Raw genomic sequence first — 27,111 nt, forward strand, 5'->3', positions numbered from 1 at the left:
CCCTTGTCACGTACATTGGTCACGTATTCTTCAGTCTCCAAGATGGCGGGCAATAAGCAACTAGCTGTGTGTGGTTCGTGCATAAAATCAATTACTGCCGAGGACGACTACATCATCTGTGCCGGTAAGTGTCATAGAAAACATCACAGAGCGTGTGTTAAATTAAATAAACGGGAATTCAAGACACTAATTGAGGACAAATCAAAGAAGTGGTACTGCGGCAAGTGTGATAGTGTGAATGGTGATCTGGCTGCAGGGCCGAGTGACCATAAGCTTGGGGATATGGAATCTGTAGTTAGGGACATCCACAAAAGGTTGTGTAAACTAGAAGGAATCGAAGCTGAACAAGCGGAAATTAGAAAGTCGGTGACCTTCTGTGCTGAGAGTTTTGACGATATTAAGCGTCAGCTGCACAAAATAACTGATGACTTTAAAAACGCTATGGCAGAAGTAGCGGCATTGAAGTCTAAGGTTGCTGTCCTCGAAAGGGAAAAGACAATAGCAGACGAAGAAGTCTCTAAGCTTAGAGAGGAAAATCAAGACCTCCAACAGTACGTCCGGAGGAACAACGTAGAAATTCATGGACTGCCTCAGCTTGGTGACGAGAATCCAGTCGAAGTTGTGAAAGCACTTGGCAATGCGCTCGGTGTCGAAGTGACCGACAGTGATATTGATGCGTGTCATCGTCTACCCCAAAAGAAGCAGGAACTCCCTCCTCCTCTCCCTGTAAAATTTTGCAGCCGGTTAAAACAGGATCAGCTGCTCGCAGCAAGGAAGAATAAATCAACACTAAGCTCAAAAGATTTAGGTATCCAAGCAGCTAACCGAGCTGTATATATCAACGAACATCTGACATCGGGGAATAAATATCTCCACAAGATGGCCAGGGATCTACGGCAACATGGATATAAATATATTTGGACAAGGGACTGCAAAATCTACGTAAGAAGGACTGAAAACCATCGATCAGTGCGAATTAGGAGTATTGATGATATTAGAAAGTTGCAGAGCGAAGACACAAGTGTAACGGCACAGCCAAGATATCATACCAACACTCGTTAATGGCAGTACCTAAGTGTTACAACAAATATTCCATTTTTCCATTAGGCTGTTATGAAATACAATACGATTCCATAAATAATTTTGTTTTACAGAACATCAGTTCATATACAGTTGCTTCTCACCTGGACGGAAACAGCTCTACTGGCCCATCAAAATCTTACAGTGCGGTTAGGTGCTTGTACCTAAACAGCAGGAGTATCCGAAACAAACTTGAGGAAATAGAAATTCTGTTGCACATTATAGGCCAGGTAGATATATTGGTTGTGACAGAAACTTGGGTAAAAAGTGAGGAGGCGAAATACTATAATATACCAAATTATAGAAGCATCTTTTCACACAGAGACGGCAAAGCTGGAGGTGGCTTAGGTATTTACATTTCGCACTGTTGGAAAGCAAATGTGAAAATGAATTGTGAACTTGATCATAGCTTGATATGGGTTGAAATTTATGGGGATAAATTTAGTAGTAGAAAATATAAAAGTAATGATTTAATTGCGGGATATAACCCAAATGCCATACCATTTCTAGCATCCTTCGAAAATTTTCTAAGTAAAACAACTAACAATTTATGCCTATTTTTGGGTGACATGAATATTGATATCTTAACTAGTGACCAACTAAAAAGAAAATACATGAACCTGCTTTCTTGCTATGATTTCAAGCAATGCAATAATGTATATCCAACACGAATATGTGATACCAGAAGCACTTTAATAGATCATGTGTCTATAAATAATTCTGGAATATATTATTATTTATCAAATGTTGGTAGCTATATAAGTGACCATAATATATTAATATTTGATATTCTTTTGCCAAATTCTAAATCTCCATCACAATCGCTTGAACTGAAAAGGCTGAAAGCAACTAATGTAGACCAAAATAATGATAGACCTGAAAGTAGTAATATCACTGAACATAACACAAAAGTCATAAACAACACTACTAGTAGAATTGACATAATGTATAATTCCTTCATTGACCAGCTACCGCTTGGTACACAAAAACAGAAAGCACAAAGTCATCGAACACAAAGAACTGGTAGCTTGCCATGGATATCTTCTGAACTTCTCAGCCTTATTAAGCGACGTGACGTTTTACATGCAAAACTTAAAAATCCCACCCTAAAGAATAACATCAATCTCAATCAGGAATATCGCAGGTGTAGAAACAATGTGACAAATCTTAAGAGGAGCTTAAGAAACAAATATTACTCTGAAAAATTTAGAATTCATAACAAGAACCCAAAGGAAACGTGGAAAATAATCAATGAAATCATACATAACAGAAAAACAACAAAAGGCGATAATTGTACATCTCTAGAAATAGATAACAAGATATTTACAGACAGTCAGGAAATATGTGAATCATTAAATTTATATTTTACAAATATTGCTATAACCCTGGTTTCAGCAATCCCTCCCCAGAGCACTGAAACACTTGCGGTTCCTAGTTACTTGAACTCATTTTACCTATATCCAACTAATGAAACAGAAGTAAGATCTATAATATCAAATCTAAAAAACAAGAGTAGCTGTGGGCAGGATGGTATAACTGCCAACTTTCTAAAAGAATTCCAGGATTCTTTAAGTGGGATGCTAACAGATATCATTAACGAATCCTTGGTATCTGGTACATTACCTAGTGAGCTAAAAGTAGCTAAAGTAGTTCCTGTCTTCAAGGGTGGGGACGGGAGGAATCCTAGTAACTATAGGCCTATCTGTATTCTTTCCATAATCTCCAAATTATTAGAAACTATTGTTAAAAAGAGACTTCTCACTTTTTTAAACAAAAATAATTTCTTTTACAATGCACAATATGGCTTTCGTGAGAACTCTAACACTGAAATAGCAACCGTAGATCTCATTAATATGCTGCAAGAGTCAATAGATTTTAATAGTTTTGCTGGTGGGTTGTTTATAGATCTAAAGAAGGCCTTTGATACAGTGGACCATGAAATACTGTTAGCTAAATTAGAGAGAGCAGGAGTTCGTGGTGTTGCATTGAAGTGGTTTGATAATTATCTGTCCGATAGAAAACAGTATGTAGTGCTGAATAACTGTAGGAGCTCAGCAATTAGGGTAACCCCGTGGCGTTCCACAGGAGTCAGTATTAGGGCCGATTCTCTTCCTAGTCTACATCAATGATATTGCAACTTGCCGCTTGAAAGGACGTATCACACTGTATGCCGACGACACAAACTTGTTCTATACTGGTAGTAATATAGACTCCATTGTTAAGGATATGCAGGAAGACCTCAATACTCTGTGCTTTTGGTTTCAAGCAAATAAGTTAACTATTAATGTGCAAAAGACTAATTATATGATAATGACAAAACAAGGTCAGAATGAAATCCCACACAGTAAAATATATACGCAGAATACTGAAATAAAACTAGTTAGAACTGTCAAATATCTTGGGTTGGTGATTGATAGGAACTTGAACTGGACAGACCATGTTGAATACATTACTAAAAAGATCACACCTGTTGCAGGAATTTTAAAGAAACTTAGTTATCTTATCCCACAACATCTTCTAAAACACATCTACTACTCTTTAATTCATAGCCACCTACAATATTTGAATGTAATCTGGATGCGCTGTAAGAAGTCCGACTTGAATGAGCTAATGGTAGTACAAAATAGAGCTGTTAGAAATATACTTAATCTTCCCTACTTAACACCAATAAAATATCTATACCTAAGTGTTAAAATACCACCCCTAAGAATGAGTGCAGAATTCAATACAGCTGTACTCATGTATAAAATAAAACATAAATTTATACAACACAACACTACATATACTCTGAATTCTGAAAACCATCCATATAGTACTAGGCATGCAAATGACTTTGCCTTATACAATGTTTGCTCTTATAAATATGGTATAAACAGCTTGAAGTTCTCTGCGATCCAGTTATTTAATAACATCCCTGTGGAGATAAAAACAGCACCAACTTTGGCAAAATTCAAACAAAGAGTCAAGCATTATTTTTGGGAAAGGTACAGTGCTGTTTAAATCAAAATATCAGTTGTCATTTAAGGCATTCTCCCAAACAATCTTGCAAACTGTCCGGAACTATTCTTGTACCTCTACAAACTTTTATGTTATGTAAATGTAAATACTCTGTAATCTGTTCTTGTACCTCTGCAACTCTGTGTTATGTATATATACTGTAAATACTCTGTAATCAATTCCTGTACGTCTGCAACTTTTGTGTTATGTAATTGTAAATAATCTGAAATCTATTCTTGTACTTCAGCAACTCTTATGTAAATGAAAATACTCCATAATCCATTCTTGTACCTTTGCAACTTTCATGTTATGTAAATGTAAATACAGTCAGAAATAATTCTCTGTAATCCTCATATTGATGATGTACATATTTTATATATTGTATGTGTTTATATGTTCAACCATTTACTAACTATCTTATGTACACAAACTATATTTTGATGTGTAAGTGCCCGCCAGTATGTAATGTCCTGTACAATTCCTATGTATGAGCCTGCAGGCTCGTTGGAATTAATTGAAATAAATGAATGAAAATGAAAATAACTAGGGATTGTTGTTTGGATGTTGAATTGAGGTTTAACAACGTACGAATGCATACTTCGACGTATCCACCCTAAATACATCCAGAGCATTTAAGGTTTGATTTGTCTATTCGACAATCTTTTACCAAATGGTTGTATCTTTCACATCGTGGACTAAGTCCTTCGATACCTAATTCGTTGTAATTGATTCTTGATTTTCTTCGTTGAGTTTTGATCTTGAGACGATATATCTGTTGTTTGAAGTTCTTTTCCGAATTTCGTGTTATCTTGTAGACATATGCCTTTGCTGGCGGGACCTAGTGTTTACAGTGCACTATGTATTCTGGTATGGGCTAGAGCAATCTTGTTACTTTCATTGATCTGTCTCGGCTTTATCCTTGGCTTTGACAAAATGAAAGTGACTGAGCTATGAGTGATGCTAGTAATGCCATTCCTTCTGCAGCCAGTCCCTGCTATGAATGGTGTGAAAATATTGCTCATAGGGTCGGTTGGTGCATGCATTTCAGTGGGCTTGGCAGACTGATATGTAATAGCAACTTCTGGCTCGGTGAAGAAAGCAACGGGAAACTACCTCACTCCTCATTTCCCTAGTACGCCTCTTCAGCAGTGGCGGCTGGTGTTTTAAAAGTTCAGTGGTGCACAATTTTTACCAATGATAGGCTAATGTTCAAATCTAGATACATCAACAATACTTTTTTATTATTAAAAATAAAACAAACATTTTACATTTCTATTTTCAGGAATATTACTATAACGCATTAAAAAAATTCATTTAAAACTCTTTTACCATATTGAAATGAAACACTTTGAGGTAGCCTAATTCCGGTATTGAAAAAATATCCTTTTGTAATGTATCTGGTTTCGAAATTAAACGTCGCGTGGGCCTTCCCATTCGTTTCACCTCGGATTGTTCCTCGGCAGTCCGTTGCGGAAACGGCCTAGACATTAAATACTGCAGTGAATTCATGATCTGGCAAAATACCACTAACTGATAAAAACGCACAATAATAAAAACACACATTCTGCCACGAATGTTTACACAATGAAATCGATAAGCTACTATACTGAAAGAAATGGCGGTGTTTATTATCAAATTTAGAGACATTAGTTATATATCCAGCCACGGCCGACTTGATGCGTCGCTCTAGCCAGGACGAATAGCTCTTAGCTAGCTCCTTGCGGAGCGCAGCGAGGGATCCAACCGGCCGTGATCCAGCAGATGAACTTCCATCCGGTGTCGCTAGATGACACTCCTGTTCTATAACAGAATCTCACATTGAGCAGCAACGGTCTCTAGCGACTTCGCTAGTAAAGTAGGGCCCACGAGAGTTGAAGTCTGACGTTTAGCGCCACCGGCGAGAAAAAGTTGACTAACGCTGCTCGAAAATGGCCTGTTGCTATGGCAACGATAACAGAGTTGCAACATTTTAGGACGCTATCACCACGTGGGTTGGCTTGCTCTCAGTCACTTTTGTCATTCATATTCTGACTGATTTCTTTTCTCGATGAAGTATCGTCTTCCTATTGTGTTTATTATACCGTAGATTATTTTTTAATTGTACAGGTACCGTTAACAATCGAAGTTAAATAATAAAAAACTATCAATGTGGGTAGTGTTGTTATATTCTGTGATTAACATGTGCATTTGTTGAGGTTATTGTCAGAAACTGATGATTTTGTTAGTGATTATGAAATCTTTTATATATATATCGATAATGTCGTGTTCTGTCTTAAATGCTGGAATTATTAACACGAGCTTAGGAACCGGTTAAAGTAAACGAATTGTATTAGGCCTAGGCCTACATGTTTTATTAAACACTCAGCCTGTATGAAAGGGTGGTAGGCTGCAAATGGAGGTAACTATGACAATGCAGCGTACTTCGTAGTTACAGCTTTCGCCGCTCACCTGTCAGACTTCAACTCTCGTGGGCCCTACTATAGTTGGTAACGTAGGAGCATGGCCGATTTGATGCGCCGCTCTAGGTAGCTCCTTAGCGCAGCGAGAGTTCCAGTTGGCCGTGGTAGGAGGAGCCAGGTTGATAAACCTCCATTTAAGCAATGTATAAGAAGCTACGCCTATCTTTTCCTCTCCCCGCGCACCCCTCTAGCAGCCAAAAAGCACACTTCTAGCAGCCCCGCGCACCTCTCGAGCAGCCCAAGTTTCATCCTACCTCAGGTTGACTTCCCGCTGCAAACTTTTCTGCTCCTGCAGTGAACATCTAAGAGTACCGGCTTGTAATGTACCCTGTAGTCAATATTTGCTCTTTCAAGCTCTTGAAAGGTTTGTCTTGTTGAATGAAAATACAGTAGTTGAGTAATCCAAATTATAAAACTTTACCTAAAATAAACATAAAAATTTAATGGGGGTAACGCAAATCTGCAACCTTATGGAGAAACCGCCCCTGCTCTTCAGTGATGCCTTGGCCAACTATGACAGCTGATGGCGGAGCTGTTGAGGATCCAACCAGCCTTCGGGCTGAGGACTAAACATACATCATCTTGTAGACATCGGAAGTTGAAGAACTCTTCGAATATGTTGGTTTTCGACTGAGCTCTTTGGAGTCGATTTTCGAAGTTTCGAGAACAACAGCCTTGGATACAAGATTATCCGTGTATTTTTCTTCGGATTGTAGCAACTGTTCTCTAATTCTTCGAATAAGTTGATCTCGAAGGAAAATAATCGTGGTAGATTTTTCACATTCACAAGGTGAAATGAATTCTCAATCTGCGATGTCTGTTCTGAGCGTAGCTACAAGTTCTGCTATCTATTGTGGATCAGTTTGATATTTTGACAAAAATTTATGCTGGGCTACAAGTATGTTTTTCTTTGGGTTAAACACTTTTCCAGAAGAGACATAGGTTCATCGTATGTATTCTCTTTAGGTAATTTCGGTGCCGACGAAGCTGATATCATGTGAAAATATTTAGCACCAACTGAATTGAGAAGCAATTTTGAACAATATTCCTTGCTTTCATTGATGTTTTTCATTTCAGTATAATTTTCAAACGAATATTTGTAGTTACGAAATGATTCCTTTGCCGGGTCGAATGTGTTAAAATGATCCAGCACAAAACGTACCAGTGGTTATCTTTGGACTGTAGTTTTAATAATTGTTCAAATCGTAGGACTTCCGAAATCCATGAATGTGAGCATGAATTTCTTTTACCTCTGTTTTTGGTATGCAATGACCAACTTTGGGTTCAGGAACTGTTCTGCAAATGACCTGTCCTTTCTAAAATCTTTAGACTCACCAATTTGCTACTCCAATTGTTTTTCTGTTCTGTGTAGCAGTGCCTTTGAAAGGATCTCATACGCCTCTAGTAGTACCGGTACTGCTGTTTCTGCCGGCGATATTCCCGCAATGCAGCATTGCTATTGCTGGCATTCTGATAAAACAACTTCACTACTAGTGCATTGTCTCTCTTCCCGATAGGCATTACGTTTCACACAGAAAAGTTCAACTTTCTTGTTGTTGTTGTTGTTGTTGTTAGTCGTTTAGTCGCTTTCGACTCTCCGTGACCCCATAGACCAAAGTGCGCCATTTCTTCCTGTCGTATACAATTTTCCGAAGTCTTTCTAAATTGAGAGCCGTGGCTTCCTTGATGTCATCAATCCACCTCATCCGTTGTCGCCCTCTTCTCCTGTTACCATCAGTCTTCCCCAGCATTAAGGTCTTTTCCAGTGAATCATGTTTTCTCATGATATGACCGAAGTACTTTAGTTTTTGCCTGAGTATTTGACCTTCCAGTGAACAGCCTGGGTTGATTTCCTGTAATATGGACTTATTAGATCTCTTCGCAGTCCACGGAACTCTAAGGAGTTTTCTCCAACACCATAGTTCAAATGCATCTATTCTTCGGCGCTCAGCCTTTCTTACTGTCCAGGTTTCGCTTCCGTACATTGCTACTGGGAAGACCATAGCCTTCACTATACGAATCTTCGTTCTTAAAGTTACGTCTCTACTCTTGAAAACGTTATCAAGGTTGGCCATTGCCTTCCTCCCAAGGAGCAAGCGTCTCTTAATTTCATGGCTGCAATCGCCATCAGCAGTTATTTTGGAGCCCAAGTAGATGAAACTAGGAACAACCTCCATTGTTTCACCATTTATATGCCAGGAGGTGATAGGTTTAGTTGCCATGATCTTTGTTTTCTTGACATTCAACCTTAGTCCAGCTTTTGCACTTTCTTCTTTCACCTTCATTAGTAGATACTTAAGTTGTTCTTCACTTTCTGCCAACAGGGTGGTGTCATCAGCATATCTAAGGTTATTTATATGTATCCCACCAATTTTAGCTCCAGTTTCTGTTTCATCTAATTTGGCATTCCTCATCACATACTCTGCATATAAGTTGAATAAGTAAGGTGACAATATGCAGCCTTGACGTACACCTTTCTCAATCTTGACCCATTCAGTTGTTCCATATAGGGTTCTCACCGTAGCTTCCTGATCAGAGTAGAGATTTCTCATAAGGCAAATAAGATGATCTGGTACTCCCATAGTCTTGAGTACTTGCCACAATTTATTGTGGTCGACACAGTCAAAGGCTTGAGCATAGTCAATAAAGCATAAGTATAGGTCTTTCTGGAATTCTCTTGCTTTTTCCATAATCCAGCGAATATTAGCAATTTGATCTCTGGTTCCTCTGCCTTTGCGGAAACCGGCTTGTTCTTCAGGTAGTTCTCGATCTACATACTGCCGAAGCCTATTTTGCAGGATCTTGAGCATAACCTTACTAGCATGCGATATAAGTGCGATTGTTCGGTAGTTTGAACATTCTTTAGCGCTGCCCTTCTTTGGAATTGGGATGAACACTGAGTTTTTCCAATCTTTTGGCCACTGCTGGGTTTTCCATATTTGCTGACATATTGAATGTAGCACTTTCACAGCATCCTCTCCTAGGATTTTGAACAGTTCTGCAGGGATTCCATCATAACCACTTGCCTTATTGTTTGCAATACTCTCTAGGGCCCACTTGACCTCACTTTCTAAGATATCTGGTTCTGGCTCTGACAACAGAGTAACTTCATCATCAGGAGTATTCCCATCTTTCCTATACAAATTGCCTACATATTCCCTCCACCTTTCTTTAATCTCCTCTGCTTCAGTAAGATCTTTTCCATTTTTATCTTTTATCATTCCAATCTTAGCCTGGAATTTCCCTCTGATGTCTCCAATTCTTATGTAAAGATCTCTTGTCTTACCCAGTCTGTTATTTTCCTCAACTTCCTTGCACTGTTCATTCAAAAAGGCATTCTTATCTCTTCTAGCTAGTTTCTGAAACTCTGCATTTAATTTAGACATTTTCGATCTTTCCCCTTTGATTTTTGCATTCCTTCTTTCTTCTGCTATTTGTAGTGCTTCACCCGATAACCATGTGGCCTTCTTTTTCTTTTTCTTGGGAATATGCTTTTCCGCTGTCTCCTTAACAACACAACGTACTTCTGACCATAGCTCTTCTGGGACTCTATCTCTTAAATCTAATCCATTAAATCTGTTTCTAACCTCTACTGTATATTCAAGAGGTATGCTATTTAGGTCATATCTGCTTGATGGTTTAGCTCTGTCAATCCTCTTTAATTTGAGCCGGAATTTGGAAATTAAGAGCTCGTGATCTGATCCACAATCAGCCCCAGGCCTTGTTTTGCATGACTGTACAGCACTCCTCCACCTTTGACTACAGAGTATGTAGTCGATCTGATTCCGACATTTACCATCTGGCGAGGTCCAGGTGTATAGGCGTCGTTTGGGCAATTGAAACAGTGTGTTGGTAATGACCAGTGAGTTGTCTTGACAGAATTCTAGGAGTCTCTGTCCAGCTTCATTTGTTGTGCCAAAGCCAAATTTTCCCGTTACTCCATCTACAGTTTGATTTCCTACTTTGGCATTCCAGTCGCCAATAATGAAAACGACATCCTTCTTTGGTGTTAACTGTAGCAATTCTCGTAAGTCTTCATAAAACTGGTCAATATCTTCCTCTTCAGCTTCAGTGGTTGGTGCGTAAATTTGTATGACTGTGATGTTAAAAGGTTGGCCTTGAAAACGTACAGACATCATTCTATCAGTTTTAAAATTGCACCCCATTATAGTTTTACGCACCCTGTTGCTAACTATGAGGGCAACTCCATTTTTCTTTTGGTTTTCATGTCCAGAATAGTATACCATGTACTCATCTGTAGCAAATTCACCAATACCAATCCATCTCACTTCGCTTATTCCCAGTATATCGATGCCCAGTCTCTTCATTTCTCGTTTGACTATATCCAGCTTTCCTTGATACATGGATCTTACATTCCAAGTTCCTAAACAGTACTTTCTTACGTTACAATAAAGATTCACTTCACAACAGGAATCAGCATGCGTCACCAAACAACAACCAAGGAAATGACACAACACAATTCTACCGCAAGAACATTTTGACGTCAGAGATACGGAATATTGCACGTTCTGACCTCTTACAGAGCCATATTTTCGCCTGGTGGCAAAATTTGAACTAACAATTTTTGTGGCATAATTCGCGAACACATTGCTTACAAAATTTCAGACTCGTTCGAAGTTTCACCACCATAAATCAGTGTTGAGATGACAGCATGGTAAACCATGATCTTGCTATGCATTGTAAGGCCTATATTACACTATCACATCTCTGTGTCACATAAGTTTGATAATGTTTATGTGATAAAATATTTTACAGTGTAATACAGCACCTTTGATTACATCTAGCTGTGACACAGTTGTGTGATAAAAGTTATACTCACGATCATACCTTTGATCAAATCTGTGACAAGGCAGAAAGAAAATGGTGGGTATTTAGTGCGAATGGTCTGTGGTAACCACAAAACTTCTTATTTCACATTATGAATCACATGAAATGTTGTACAATTCGAAGCATAAAGATTATAAAAACAGGAACAGAAGACTGAAAATTGGCATAAACATTGTCTCTCTCTCTCTCTCTCGTTCTCCTTAACCTGATGATTGGTGGGTAGCATGACTCTCCTCATCCAACGACCTTCTACCCTGAGCCAGCTGCTTGATTAGTTGATATGGATGTCACCCTTTAATGCCATCGAGGTACCCTGCTCTTGGTCGTCCTCTTCTAGTCTTGCCTTCCAGTTTCCCTTCAAGCAGTGTGGTGCACCATGATGAATGCCGGAGTAAATGACCTGTCCAACTACATCTTCTTTTCGCGATCATTTTCTCTAGGCTGATGGTTTCTTCAGCACTCTTGAGAACTTCTTCATTTGTTAGCCAGGGTATTCGTAACATTCGACGCCAGCACCACATTTCAAATGCATCTATTCTCTTCTTATCAGCCTTTAACAGAGTCCAGGTTTCAGAGCCATAGTTCGCAATTCTCCAAATTAAGCTCATAATGAAATGTTTTCGTACTGGTAGGGATATTGCCTTGCAGGTCAACAGACTTCTTTTTTATTGAAAGCTTCTTTAGCCTGGGCTATTCGAGAAGGGACGTCCTTTTCACACCTCCGATCGGATGTAATGATGCTTCCCAAGTAACTGAACTGATTTACTTGAGTCAATTTTTCTCCTTCCAACCAAACATTGACATCCTATTTACCATCCGGAGTACATTTCATTATCTTAGTTTTTGTTTTGTTAACCTTCATATTACATTTTAGTTTTAGTAGAACATTCAATTTCTTTAGTGAGGTCTGTATCGCTTTCTCAGTTTCAGCTATGAGGGCAATATCATCCGCGAAACGTATTGTTTGGTACAGTTGGCCATTTATTTTTATTCCATTGGTGGAGGTGGCTGAAAACTCTTTCATTGCTTCTTTTAAATACACATTGAATAATAGAGATGACAGACCACATCCTTGCCGTACCCCTTTCTTATTTTCTCGTTGATATGCTCCTTTCCTATAAGAGCTGTCTGGTTCTTGTACAGCTGATAGATGATTTTCCGATCTCTGTAATCCACTTTCAGACTTCTAAGGGCTTTAAGGGGACCGGGGACACATTTTTTTCGGTAAATGGATGAAATTGTCGAAATTTGAATTCTGGGAGAAATAAATTGTATTAACCTTCCTCTACGTAACAAAAGTGGTTTTGTGTCGCTGTGACTATTTTTAGCGTACTTACGGCCGTTTTAAATGGCTCTGCACGGTCATTTAATTCTCCACCACGCCCCCATTCCTCTGTATGCTCGGCTATCCTTGTCCCTTCTGTTACCTTTAATTCCCTATTTACAGTAGCATTGAGATGAAACAATTTTTGAATATTGGAATATATACTGCCGTCTGTTGGCTATGTTATGAACTTCTTCAACCTATAATTTAGTCAACATAAAACTTTATATTTCAAAACTTGTTATCCATTCTAGTGACATGTTTGACTTGAAAAAATTCTATGTGTTTTTAGAAGTAGTATTTAATATGTTTGATAGTTGTAATCAAATGATATATTTAATAAGTTAGTGGACAGCCTGACATCAGCCTATACACTTCCTTGTTTACTATTGGGTTTGTTTTGGTCAGTTTCGTGAATTGCAAGCAAGGTTGTGGGAAATTTTTAGTGAATATTATATCAAATCATGAGGAAGTAGATCCATCCAATGTAGGTAAACAAGTGCTTGACATTGCTGTATCAGTTGATGGAACATGGCACAAGCATGGCCATACATCTCTCTATGGCATTGGCATAGTGATTCACATTCTGAGTGGATTAGTTATAGATTACCATGTGTTATCTAAATATTGTCACATGTGTGTTGTAACTGCTCAGGAACTGGGTGATGATTCTCCAGAATATAATATATGGCTGGAAGGTCATAAAGCATGTGGGGAATGCTCGAGGAATTATGAGGGATCATTTGTAGTAATGGAAGTATTTGCAGCTGATATTTTATGAAAAAGATCAGTGGAAGAATGTGGCATGCGCTACACAACTGTGCTTTCTGATAAGGATGCCAAAACATTTCTCCATCTTTTCAATAAAGCAATATATTGACCAGATGTACAATTGAAAAAAGAAGAGTGCATTAACCATGTTGCAAAAAGGATGGGGACTGGTTTGAGGAATTTGGTGAAAGAGTGGAAAGTAAAAGGAACTACACTCGGTGGAAGGGGGCCTGGAAGTTTGAAAGAAGCAACTATTGTGAAGCTCACAAATTATTATAGGCAGGCAATATGTCCAAATATTCCCTCAACAGATAATATGAAATCTGCAATATATGCCTCACTATACCATTACTCCTCCACAGATGAAGATCCTAAGCATAAGAAATGCCTTTTAGGACCTGAATCATGGTGCTTCTACAACAAGAGTATCGCAACTGGACAAACCCCTCAAAACCCACAAAAAAATGTCAGTTAAGTTCACAACTGCAATGCTGCTGAAAATTGTGCCTGTATACCAAAGGCTGGCATCAACAGAACTTCTGTCTAGATGTTGTAGAGGGGCTACTCAAAATGCAATGAAAGTCTTCATGCATGTAAATGGAAAATGTGCCCAAAAGAGACCTCTTTGTCCTCAAAAAGACTTGGAATAGCTGTTTCTAATGCAGTTGCAGAATACATGTGATGTAGTGTAACACAAGAAATGAAAATGGTTATAAGGAATTATAAACTTTCACCAGTATCCAACAAACTTGCCACACAAGGAGATGGAAGAAGAAAATTTTACAGTCAGCGGTCAGTCACACAACAAAAGAAAACAGCCAGGAAAGAACTGACAATCCTCAAGGTACACAGGGAGGAAGCCAAGAAGAAACAGGAGGGTAGGAGTTATAGTGTTGGTGAATTTTAAGAGATTTGGAAAGGTCATTATGAAAATTTTTAATGGTTTTAGAACTAAAATTCATTTAACTCAAAACACCATTTTTTGTAACCTGCAGTGTTCCATGCGGGTCAAATCTAAACCTATATTTACCAAAGTCGGTATGTAGCTTCTATGTGACCTAACAAAGAAATTGTAGGATGGATTTTGCATTCTTCTTCAAGATACTCATTTTATGAGGCAAAATGTACAGAAAATTAGTGGAAAATTACATGAAATAAAATTAAAAAATTGAAACAGGAGTTAATCGAGAAACATAGGGTGAATCAAAAATTCCATCCTAGAGTTGTTTTGTATTATAAGGAAGAATCATTTCACAAGTTTTCAAACTCTCAGGTAAAAGTCCATCCCGCAGGGAACTTTTTGAAAGTTGCCTGTTTCGCGAGTGTCATAAACACAAAGTACATCATATCTCATGAACTAATAAGGATACTAAGTTGAAATTAAGATATATTCTTTTCATAATAGTCCTACATATTCCATATCAATTTCATTGTGATTGCTCAAAAATTGTGGAAAATTAGAAAATGTGTCCCTGGTTCCCTTAAGCATAATATTCCAGTTAACATTATCAAACGCTTTCTCTATATCAATGAAAGCAATTAGGACATTCTTATTGATTCTTAGGGCTTGTTCAATAATTGTTCTAAGGCTCAGAATTGCTTCTCTTGTTCCTCTGTTTCTTCTAAACCCAAATTGATCCTCTGGGAGATTTTCTTCTATTATTTTCTCCATGCGATGGTAAACAATTCTTGTAATAATTTTGGAGGCATTTGTTACCAAGCTTAACGTGCTATAATCTTGACATCTCTTTCTATGATTACTTTTTATAACGTTGAGTTCAGTTGCACCGTTCTTCTGATATATTTATCCAGAATTTTCTCGATTGCTTTCAGCGTGAAGGACGTTAAACATAATAGTCTGTGTGCTTCGGTTTGGGCATAGTTTGCCCTTGCAGGTTTACGTATGAATACTGCTTTAGCTTCAGACCATGAAGCTAGACTAGCTCTGAAGAGGTCCGTCAGGTTATTGACGAGTATCTCCCGTCCTTCCTGTAGGAGTATCGGAGGTATCTCATCTGGCCCCGAAGCCTGGATTCATCATTACAGTACTGTGACATGACATATGATAAAAGCTTTGACATAGTGTAATATACTCAAGAAGTCTTTAATGAGCAAATTTGATCACATTCATGTGATCAAAGATTTTATCATATTCTGTGACACAGAAATGTGATAGTGTAATATAGGCCTAAGACGACTCGACGGTATAAACATTCAAATACTGCATGGGCACCAACGAGCTAGAATAACATAGAGGGGCTGTATAACTTACATCAGCGCTCCCTGCGGAAGCAAGCTGATAAAGGGCAGTCATGTTAACGGTTGTCAAAACAAAGCGAGTTGGCGCGAGATTGTGCATGGCAATTTAATTTCGTAAGTTTTAAGAAGTGAGAAGATAGATTCTCGCTTTCAAGAATGCCAGCCGTGTGCTCAGCGTGCGGCTATAGTAATCGGAGTAATAAAACCAAGGATATGCCGTATTTTAAGTACCCAAGTATTATTGAATGATAGCCGTGATCACTTTTTGTAATTTCTGTTTGTAATTAAACCCATTTTAATACTTACACGGCGAAAATACTGATAGCCATGGTAATTATTTTCGGATTATATTTCAGATTTCCTTTTAAGAACAAGGAATTAGCGCAACAATGAGTTGTGAGAACGAAGAGATAAATGGTATCCTACTCAATACAGTCGCTTATGCTCTGTACATTTCGAAGATAAGCACATGTATGAAACAAATGACCAACGGAGATTACTGACAAATACCGTTCCAACCCTATTTCATTTTCCTTCACATTTACAAACAAATAAAATGGAGCGCACACTTCCAAGGAAACGTAACCACGAGAAGTCACCTGAGGTGATTGATGAGGAACCTCCTGCTATTTGTACTGTACTTCAAATGTGATATGTGCATTTTGTGATATGCTTCAGACTAGGACTAATTTAGTAGATGGCAGTGAGTGAAATATTACCTTTGCTGATTTATAAGCAAACATTTATTATTATTATTATTAGATTATTGTTAATATTAATGGTATTGGCTTTACGTCCCACTAACTACTCTTTTACGGTTTTTGGAGACTCCGAGCTGCCGGAATTTAGTCCCGCAAGAGTTCTTTTAAGTGCCAGTAAATCTACCGACGCTAGGCTGACGTATCTGAGCACCTTTAAATACCATCGGACTGACCCCAAGATCGAACCTGCCAAGTTGGGGTGAGAAGGCCAGCGTATCAACCGTCTGATCCACTCAGTCCGGCATTTATTATTATTATTATTATTATTATTATTATTATTATTATGTTTTTCACCAAGTCGTTGCGTACGTATGGTGCTTGATAATGTTCCCTTTTAACAGACTTATGGTAAGTGATGATTATTTCTTGGTACCTCTTTATCTTTTGATCTTGAAAGTTCATTTTTGCTGCCATATGCCGTTGGTGGTGAATAAATCACTCAAGTTTTATATTCAGGTTCTCCCCCCCGCCACACACGCCCCCCTTCCATTGTGGTCCTGAAGGCTATGAGTTACTCTCTTCTCGCGCTTGGACATGGGTTTGAATTGTTGCTCATAGGGTCGATTGGTGTATGCATTTTACTGGGCTTGGCAGACTGATATGTAATAGCAACTCTGGCTCGGTGAGAAAAGCAACGGGAAATTACCTCACTCCTCACTTCCCTAGTACGCCACTTCAGTGATGCCTAGGCCATCTATGACAGCTGATGGCAGAGCTGTTGAGGATCCCACCAGCGGAATCGCTGACGGACTGAACATACATACGCATAACTGGTCTCGGGACTGAGTCGAAAGCCTTTTCCAGGTCATAGAATACTAGGTATAAAGGAGTCTGTTGCTCTCCGCATTTTTTCCTGGATTTGCCTTGCATTGGTCATACTTGCTGTCACCGGGGGAGTTGGCCGTGCGGTCAGGGGCACGCGGCTGTGAACTTGAATCCGGGATATAGTGGGTTCGAATCCCACTGTCGGTAGCACTGAAGATGGTTTTCCGTGGTTTCCCATTTTCGCACCAGGCAAATGCTGGGGCTGTACCTTAACTAAGACCACAGCCGCTTTCTTCCAACTCCAAGGCCTTTCCTATCCCATCGTCGCCATAAAACCTATCAGTGTCGGTGCAACGAAAAGCAACTAGCAAAAAAAAAAAAAAAAAATACCTGGTGTGCCCCTGGAAGTTCGAAAACTGCACTGCAACTCGGGTAGGATCCTCTTCGAAATAATCTGCAGGCGACTGAGCAAAATTCTAACAAGAATTTTACCTGCTAGAGATAGCAATGATATATCATGGTAGTTGCCACAAACACTACAATCACCTTTTTTGAAAAGAGTAACGATGGTGGCACTTTTAACGTCACCAGGTATTTCGCTTCCCATATAAAGAGGATAAGGGTATGAAGTCTGGAATTTAGAGGTAGGTCTCTGCTTTGAATCAATTCCAGAGGAATGTTATCTGGACCAGGAGCCTTGCCAGGTTTTAGATTACTAAGAGCAGCATTGAAATCCTTGAATATTGGTAGGAGAGCCATTCATGGTTTTTGGGGGTAGAGGCACATCATCGAGAAAGTCTTCAGCAGCATTTGAACACTGGACACCGATTGACAAGTGTGGAGAAATGTTCTTTCCAGCGCTCTAGGATTTAAGATCGATTTGGGCCATATAACTCTTTTATTCCTGCACAGAAGTTACACAGGTCTCGAGCATTAGACATACTTTGCAGTTCCTGGGCTTTCTGCTACCACCAGTTCTTTGTCTCTCTTATTTGCCCCCTACATTTACACTTGAGTTTGAGAAAGTGCGCTTTCTTTGCGTCTGAAGATGGATCTTGAAAAACGGATAGATGGACTTCACGCTTAGCATGAAAGATACACAAAATTTCTTTGTTGTTATCAAACCAGTCTTGTCTTACTTTTATCTTAAAACCAATGGTTTCCTCAGCTGACTCTGTGATTGCTTTCCGCGATGAAGCCCATTCCTGCTCTACGATTTTTTTGACTGGAGTGTTTGTCAGCACATCCGAGATAATGTTGTGGAAATTCACGACAGTGGGACCATCCCGAAGTTTAGACTTATCAAACTTCTGTCTGGACGGGGTTTAAAAATGCCAAGGTGGTTTACGGCGAAGAATAGTAGCTTGTGTTCCGTCCAGCAATCGACATTTCTAGCTGTTCTGGTGATAAGGACATTAGTGATGGGCAACGCTCTCGCTCGAGACTCTCGACCTGACGTCGCAGATCTCGAAACTCTCGAGACTGATCCTCATGTAGTGCAAGCTGTGCGACGTACCAGTAACTACGACTAAACTTGATAGTATATCATTGGCAGTTATTGCGCGAAATAACGTTCTCATATGAAAACGTGTTTGTCAAAAGCCTAGAGAAGTACTGCATGTTCAACTATGAACCCCTTAATACCATTAACGAGGGTGAAAACAGAATGTCAGTATCTTAAACTGTTCACGACTCATTTCGGGTGGACATCTTAGCTGAATAATTCTGCATAATTTGTGAATATCTGCAGATAGGATGTACACCTACTTTGGATACTAGAGGCGTGCATTATTCGAACTTGAGACGGGGAAGATGTGCTTTGCTACATATGTAACCCCCATTACACATGAGTGGAACGTGTAATCTAAAATGACCGACCTTGCTCCAATTCTTTCAGCAGAGGTGATGGGCATCGCTCTCGAGACCGATCCTCGTGTATTGCGAGCTGTGCGACGTCCCATTTACTAAGACTGTAAGCTTGATAGTTACCAACAGCAGTTCTCATATAGAAACGTGTGTGATAGCACTGCACGTTGAACTATTAATAGCAATAGCGAAAGTGAAGACAGAATGTCAGTATCTTAAACTGTTCACGAGTTATTTCAGGTGGGCTTCTTAGCTGAATAACCCGTATAATTTGTTAATAACTGTTATTAGGATGTAAACCTCCCTGGATGCCTCACAATCGTTGTCGACATGGTACCTTTCGGTGATGCAGGCCGGGCCGGAGGTGTTCTTCATTTATATTATGTGTTTTTTAAGTGTCAGATCATCCCAGAAGTATTTCTGCCAACGTATTTTACTTCTTTTGAATAAACAACACAGCTGGCTGTGCTATGTGACATCTCTTCAAAATAACAGACATCTACGACTTACGTTGCGTTTCGGACATCGTTTACAAGTTGCCGCATACAACTAGACACAATTTCACATTGCACCGTCATATATCGTGTTACGGGGTTACCCGTAGAACGCAGAGGTGAAAGAAGGTGCCCGGGTGAATGGATCTAACTACAATGTCACGAATAGATTTAAACTTCAACAAAGGTTATATTTCTTTAGAATTTCAAAAATCAACAAATAACAATGTAACAGGTACAAGTAGCAATTCATAAAGAAGTCTAGGAAAGACAAGATTGGTGGTATAAACAGATCTTGGGCTCCAAGCCCTCACTTTACAGTTCCTGAGCTCCTAGCTCAAATTTACAAAGGCATAAATTTACACAAGGGCAGAAATCCCTCCATACATGGAGCACTTGCTCCCAACATACAATATCCAGCCTTCACAAGGCATTCAGTAATCTTACTTTGAAAAAGAGCTAACAGGCTCTCAGTTATCAAGCCTACTCAAGGCAACACCAAACTTATCTTACACTTTTTGGCCTTCCATTCCCGAGCTTACAAACTGAAACAGGGGTATCTCGTACACAACCTATAGGGCCTTCGTGTAAAAAGAAATAACAAATAAATGGCCCGAACACAAAATGAAAGGAGGCGAATGCTTGCGCTCCTAGATATGAATTCTTAAAACCCAAGAGGCACTAGGCCGATGAAACAGGGGCTATTTCCAAACTATGGAGGTGCTCGTATAAGAATAAATTAAGACTTAACGAAAAGGAAGAAAACCAGTTACAAAACGTAGTCACCTCAAACCAATATGAACGGAAGCTCGAGAGGGTACATCACTCTCAATCCCCGATTTACAGTTAAAGATTTTATGCAGTTATTACATTCGCCGGCAGAAATTACATTTTCAGAAAAGTAGGTTACATAGTTATAGTTTCGGACCTCTCCCTCGGGTTAAACTGCAGAGTTAGCAAAAAATAAAGATGTTAATTGGCCATTACCTTGTCGGAGTACTGCTGCCTGATGAAAGAGGCGCCTCCCGCCTCCTGCTTGACACACACACTTAGATGACGATCAAATGGCCAAGAGGCAAGAAAATCCGCAGCTTATAAACCCTCGGGGAAAGTTCGAGACCTTTCACGAATATACCAGCCACACCCTCTCTCTCTTTACTGGACAGTTTTGAAAGTTACACACAAAATCGGAGAAAAAACCTGTGATAGGTGGAAAATTAATTACAGAAATTATTGATTGGTTGGATTCAAAACTGGCGGAAAGAAAAGATCAATATTGCCAACCCAAAAATAAAGGAACATCAATTAGTAAAAAAATTAAATACAAAACTTCTTCAAATCAAAAGTTCTTCCACTTCGCACCACGGTGCATGATCATAGTTTATTAGCAGTGACATCTGCTGAAGAAAGTCCAAACTTCTTGACGAAGACCAAACAAAACCAATGGAAATTCACACAGTACAGGAAACTTCACAATAACAAAAATTCATCAGATTTTTGTAGTGACATCTTCTGAGTAAAGCTTTAAGTAGGTCTAGTTTCAAGTTTACGGTTCCTCCAGTAGAGGAGTTCTTTTTGGCGCAAGATTTAAATGCGCAGCGTTGGGGTGTACCTTCCGGTACGTATCGAAGTACCTAATTTTGACGCGAATACTCTATAACATCGTAAGGAATTATTTCCTTCGCCACCAAAATATCGGTAAACATAAGCAGTGGTCATACGTTGTTGAATGTGGGGTCTGATAACGATGAACATCTACTTGTCGAAAGAATTGGAGCAAACTCAAGCATTTTAGACTACACATTCCACTCGTGCGTAATGGTGGTTGCATATGCAGTAGGGAGCATCTTGCCTCGTCTCGAGTTCGAATATTGCACGCCTCTACTATCCATGTACGTGTACCTACAATTGCCGTCAGGTTCTGTACTTAAACCACTCATTCGTGTACCTACCAGTGCATTACAATGCCAGAACATTGCGTCAAAATGGACCTCGGTAGAAACGAACGCCCTAGTCGCTTGTTGACACGTATTTACGAAATGAAGAAGATCCGTGGTTGGCTATTCGCATACTCGGCACAAACAACATTCAGCTCCGACTACCTGTAGGCCTTCGACACGCTGCGCGCCGCGCAATGCGGGGACAACGCTCTCGAGATCTCTCGAAATTTCTCGCGAGAAATAGTGCCTGCGCTAGTCTTGGGAAATCCTGAGACCTCGTCTCAGACTGCCCATCACTAAAGGACATCCTTCTTATCACATTGTCGAGTGATGACATAATCAAGGATGTGCCAATGCTTAGAGCGAATGAGCATCCACGTGGCTTTGAAGCGACTGGGTAGGCGAAACCGCGTATATGAAAAGTTAATGTTCAGTACAAATACCGAGAAGCAGCAATCCGTTGGCATTGCAAGTACCGAGTCCTTGTTTGCCAATCATATTTTCCCATAGCAGATTATCTTTCCCAACTCTAGCACTGAAGTCACCTAGTAGGAAGAGCTTATCTTTAGTTGGTACGTTGGGGATCGTTGTAGAAAGCATATTATAGAACTGGTTCTTATCATGTTCATAAGCATCTAACGCTGGAGCATAAGCACAGATCTCCGGAGAGTGGTATACGGAGTCAGAAGCCTTTCACTAACTGCAATTGGGACAAGTTGGTGATTAGTAACTATATATTAGTCTTCACGACAAATCCAACACCATGAATACGACACTCTCCATCCACCTTACCCTTCCAAAAGATGGTATATAGTGAGCAAAACTCTTTGTTTGCCTTCACTGGATAATCTTCTTTCAATCTAGAGAGCTCAGGGGCAACAAGCGGTGTTCTCCTTTTAAGTCTGTCGCTCTCTTTCGTGTCAAGCAGTGTTCGGACATTCCATGTTACAATTGTAAATTGTTTTCCTCGATTGTTTCGACAACATATGGGGTGACCCACTGGGTGAGGTCGCCAAGCCGGACAAAAGTGTGACTTCCGAAGTTTAGCCCACATTTTCTAGGGTCTTCCCCATTTTGGGTGGGCAGTTGTGATCCTGAATAGGCCTGTCCAAACACAGGTGCAGGACCTAATTCCCAAGTAGCCACAATTCTTAAAAAGACAACCATCACACATCTGCTGGCAATATGCAGGTCCAAACTGAAGGCTTCCAGTTTCACCCGAGAACCTGCCTCCACCATCCTCATCCCATTGGACTTGGAGTGAAAAGTGACAGCTGAAGAAAGTGCCACTGGCGAGGTTCTGTTTATGGTGAATCACAGCTTGCCAGGAAGTGACCCACCCAGTATGATTTCGAAAGCATTCACCACAGCACTTATACATGAGACATGTGGTGTCAAACACTGAAACTGCAATGGACTGCCGCTGACTCGACAAAAACCAAGTGGCGCCTTCATAGCCAGTCCGTGACATTTTCTCTTCCGCTTCACTCGCCGTACCAAAGCCCATCTTCTCCGCCGAGTAAACCGTTGAGCAATGGCATTTCCTCTACTGAGGGACCATTATCCCTCCTAAAACGCCTCATCTGTCCGAAGCCATTGGTCTCTTTAGATTGCTTATACCCGAGTCAAAGACTGCCTCTGCTGCCATACCCACCGTACTGAAGTCCACCTTCTCCGCCGTAGATGCCGTTGAGGTATTCACTCATAACCCCGAGCTGGGACCATAACCAGAGGCTACATACCGGGTCAGTGTGCTCTGGGACTCACATAGGCCGGGGCGCCACTCCCTGTGTAGGGCTGCCACCAAAGAGGGTCCCTACCTGCTATCTAGGTTGAAAGTCAATACTAGGCAGCCAAATAAAATTTCTGAGAATTATGTTTCAGAAAACCAGGAGAGAAGTAAGCTGGTGAGGTCTGAACACATTCAGTTGATGAAGCATGAAGGTTTATAGGAATTTCTTCTTATCCTAGATTGCCTATCGAGATGCTCCCTCGATGAAAGTTGATGCCCACCCTCTTGATGAAGTTAGGAAGCAAAAATGAGCTCCTAGGTGCTGAGAAAAAATGAACTGATGAGGAGAGAACCCATTCATTTGAAGAGGGCAGTGTAAGAGAAGATGGAGATTGTCTTCGTTACCTCTTTTTATTGCTCCTTTTTCCCCACAACGACCTGTCATTGTGTTTATCATATTACATGTTCCTTTTATTGTCCCTATCACCCTATTTGACATTTGCTTGTTGTTTACCATCACTTATAATTAGAGCCCGGATGTTTATGACAAAAATGTTATAAATTTGCAAGCATTTATAACCTAAAAAGTATTAAAATATGACAATAAATCATCATTTCCTTTTTTTTTTTTTTTTGCTAGTGGCTTTACGTCGCACCAACACAGATTGGTCTTACGGCGACGATGGAATTGGAAAGCCCTAGAAGTTGGAAGGAAGCGACCGTGGTCTTAATTAAGGTAGTCCTAGCACTTCCCTGGTGTGAAAATGGGAAACCACGGAAAACCATCTTCAGGGCTGCCGATAGTGGAATTCGAACTCGCTACTTCCCGGATGCAAGCTCACAGCTGCGCGCCCCTAACCGCACGGCCAACTCGCCCGGTCATTTTTCTTTATCCAGCTGTAGCCGGGTAGGGGCAAATATGGTTCCTCCACACTTTCTTCGGTCTTTCCACCACTCCTCCTCCAACACTATGTCCCAGTCCAGGTTTCTTTCTATAACGGATTGTATCCTTCCATCTCAATGGTGATCGTCCACGGCCTCTCCTTCCTTCCATCACCTTTTCTGGCATTATTTCGTCACTCATTCGCTTTATATGCCCAAAACATCTTAGTCGGCTCTTGTCTATCATTCGTTTTTTCCACTCCAATTTCTTCCCGGATTTCTCATTTCTTCTCTTCTGTATCATACTCCTCAAGAACTTCATTTCGGCTGCCTGTTTTTGACTCTCATCCTTCTTTGTCATTGTCTAAGTTTCTGCTCCGTAAGTTATGGGTACGTAATACATCTTGTTCATAGTTTTCTTTGCTTCCATTGGCACATCTCTGTCCCATAAAATGTTTCTTACACTTTGATAGAAACAACTTCCAGCTTGAATCCTCTTACTAATCTCAGCATCCAGTCGAGCATTCTCCATTAATTCGCTCTCCAGGTATTTGAATGTTTCCACTACTTCCAAGGGATTGTCTGCAATTCTAATCTGACCTTTCCCTTCTTTCTCCCCTCTAGTCATAACAAGAGTTTTATTCTTTTGTACACTTATTTACAATCCACATTCTTCGAGCTTCCCATTCACAACATCCAACTGTTCTTCAACCTACCTGTTGTCTCCTCAACAAATCACAATATCATCTGCAAATAACATGTTCATTTCTCTTCCTCCGTATGCTGCTTTTGCTGTTCTCATGATGTCATCCATTACTATTGTAAACAGGATTGGTGATAGAACACTTCCCTGTCTCAGCCCACTAGTTATTTTGAACCAACTTGTCCTGCCAACTTGTGTTTGCACACTACAATATTCAGTGTACATTGCCATGATAATTTTTATTAATCCCTGTCCAATTCCTTTTTGCACCAGACTGTCCCAAACTTTATTCCTGGGGACACTGTCATATGCCTTTTCAATGTCAATGAATGTCATCACCATGTCATTCCCATTGCTTTTCCATTAGTTGTCTCATAATGAAAATTGGCTCTATTGTTGATCTTCCACTTCTGAAACCAAACTGATTTTCCAGTATCTGATTCTCAACCCTCAACCTTATTCTACTTTCCAGTATCCTCTCCATTATCTTAGCAACATGGGATATTAGAGTAATTCCCCTGTAGTTCTTCAAAACTTTCTTACTGCTTTTCTTGAAAATTGGGATGATTATTCCTTTTTGCCAATCCTCAGGAACCTCCTTATTCTCGCAGACATTCCTCAGAACCCCATATGTCCAATGCAGGCCTACAGCTCCAGCTGCCTTATCATCTCCACTGAAATTTCATCTATTCCAGGAGTTTTCCCCATTCTTCATCTTTCTTACTGACATTTCAATTTCATTCATTGTAATTTCTTTTATCTATTTCTTCATCAACTAATCGACTTTCCTGGCCATCCATTGAATGACTCATCAGTTCTTACGTTCAGCAACTTCTGAAAATACTATCTCCATCTATTTCCTATTTCTTGTGGTTTTGTTAATATTATACCGCCTTCATCCTTCACAAATCTGGTGTTTACTTGATCTCTCTTCTTGTTTCTTAAGATACCATACAGTAATTTCTTGCTGCCCTGCATAGCATCTCTCAATTTCTGTGTGAATAAGGCCAAGTTTTTTCTCTTTTCATTCTCCACTACTTTCTTGGCCAAATTCTTTGCCTCCACATATTTTCTCCTACTTTCTTCAGTTTTTGATGTTTTTCGTCCTCTCCATGCCATTTTCTTTTCCTTCACTTTAATCTTTACCCTATCATTCCATCAGTATGTCTATGTCTCTTTGTCTTTCACTTTTCCTAACGTTCTACCACATACCTTTTCTGCATATCCAACCAGTACTTCCTTAAATCTTTTTCATTCATCTTCAACATTCTCCACTTCTGTCCTGGGTACCAATGGTATTGTTTCCTTTTGAAATTCTTCTTGTATGCTTTTCTCCTTCAACTTCCATACTTTTTAATTCTTTTCTCTCTTCTTAATGGGAGTTTCTCAATCTTTCCCACTTTCAGTTTTCCTATCACAACTCTATGATCTCCACCAAAGGCTTCTTCAAGCATGGCTGCAACATCTAAAAGATTCTTCCAGTGTCCTTTTTCTATGATTATATAATCAATCAAGGTCTTTGTTCATCTGTCTCCCCAACCATACCTTGTAATCTTCTGACTGTTGTTCTCCCTAAACCAGGTGTTTCTAACAATAATTTGGCTCCTCATGCAAAAATCCACCAACAACTCGCCTTCTGGATTTACATCTCCAAATCCAAAGGGCCCTACATCATCTTCATTTCATCTTTCCATTCCAACTTGTTCATTTAGATTTGCCATCAATAGCACTTCCTTATCATCTATCTGTCCCTCACCTTCCTCTAAGAAGTCATCTAGATGTTCATCTATGCAACCCATTTATGGGGCATACAACTGAAACAGATCTTTCATGCCATTTTCAAACTGGAGTCTCATCATCATCCTATTGCTGATGCATTTTGTTTATTCCACATGTTCTTGGATTTCTTTTCTAAGTATGATGGCCACTCCATTTTATGCTTCAGGTCCTCTGCTGTAATACAGCGTATATCCTTCTCTCAGGGGAATCTCCCCCATACCCCCCTTTTGGTCTCACACAGTCCAAGTATGGCTATATCTTTTTCTATCATGAAGTCAAACAGTTCTTCTATCTTTCCCGTCAGTGTCAGGACATTTACTGTTGCAATCTTGATGTAGTTTGGTGCTGGTTGCTGATTTCTCACAGTTCCCCCAGCACCTGAAAAACTGCGCATTGCTTTTAGCAGGGGACACTCTAACCTTTTCCGAGGCACCATATCTGCTTTGTCCAT

General features: G+C 39.8%; 1 protein-coding gene across 1 annotated transcript; it reads right to left on the reverse strand.

Moving 5' to 3' along the window:
- Window positions 1-10,198: 10,198 nt before the first annotated feature.
- Window positions 10,199-27,111, reverse strand: LOC137500450 (craniofacial development protein 2-like; the record flags this gene model as incomplete). Its single annotated transcript, XM_068227341.1, has 2 exons — window positions 26,898-27,111; window positions 10,199-10,956 (listed from the first exon to the last, which is right to left on the reverse strand). Coding segments are annotated over exons 1-2 (972 nt in total), but the record flags the coding sequence as incomplete, so codon positions are not given.

This window comes from Anabrus simplex, chromosome 4, assembly GCF_040414725.1.
Source record: "Anabrus simplex isolate iqAnaSimp1 chromosome 4, ASM4041472v1, whole genome shotgun sequence".
In the NCBI taxonomy this organism is placed as follows: Eukaryota; Metazoa; Arthropoda; class Insecta; order Orthoptera; family Tettigoniidae; genus Anabrus; species Anabrus simplex.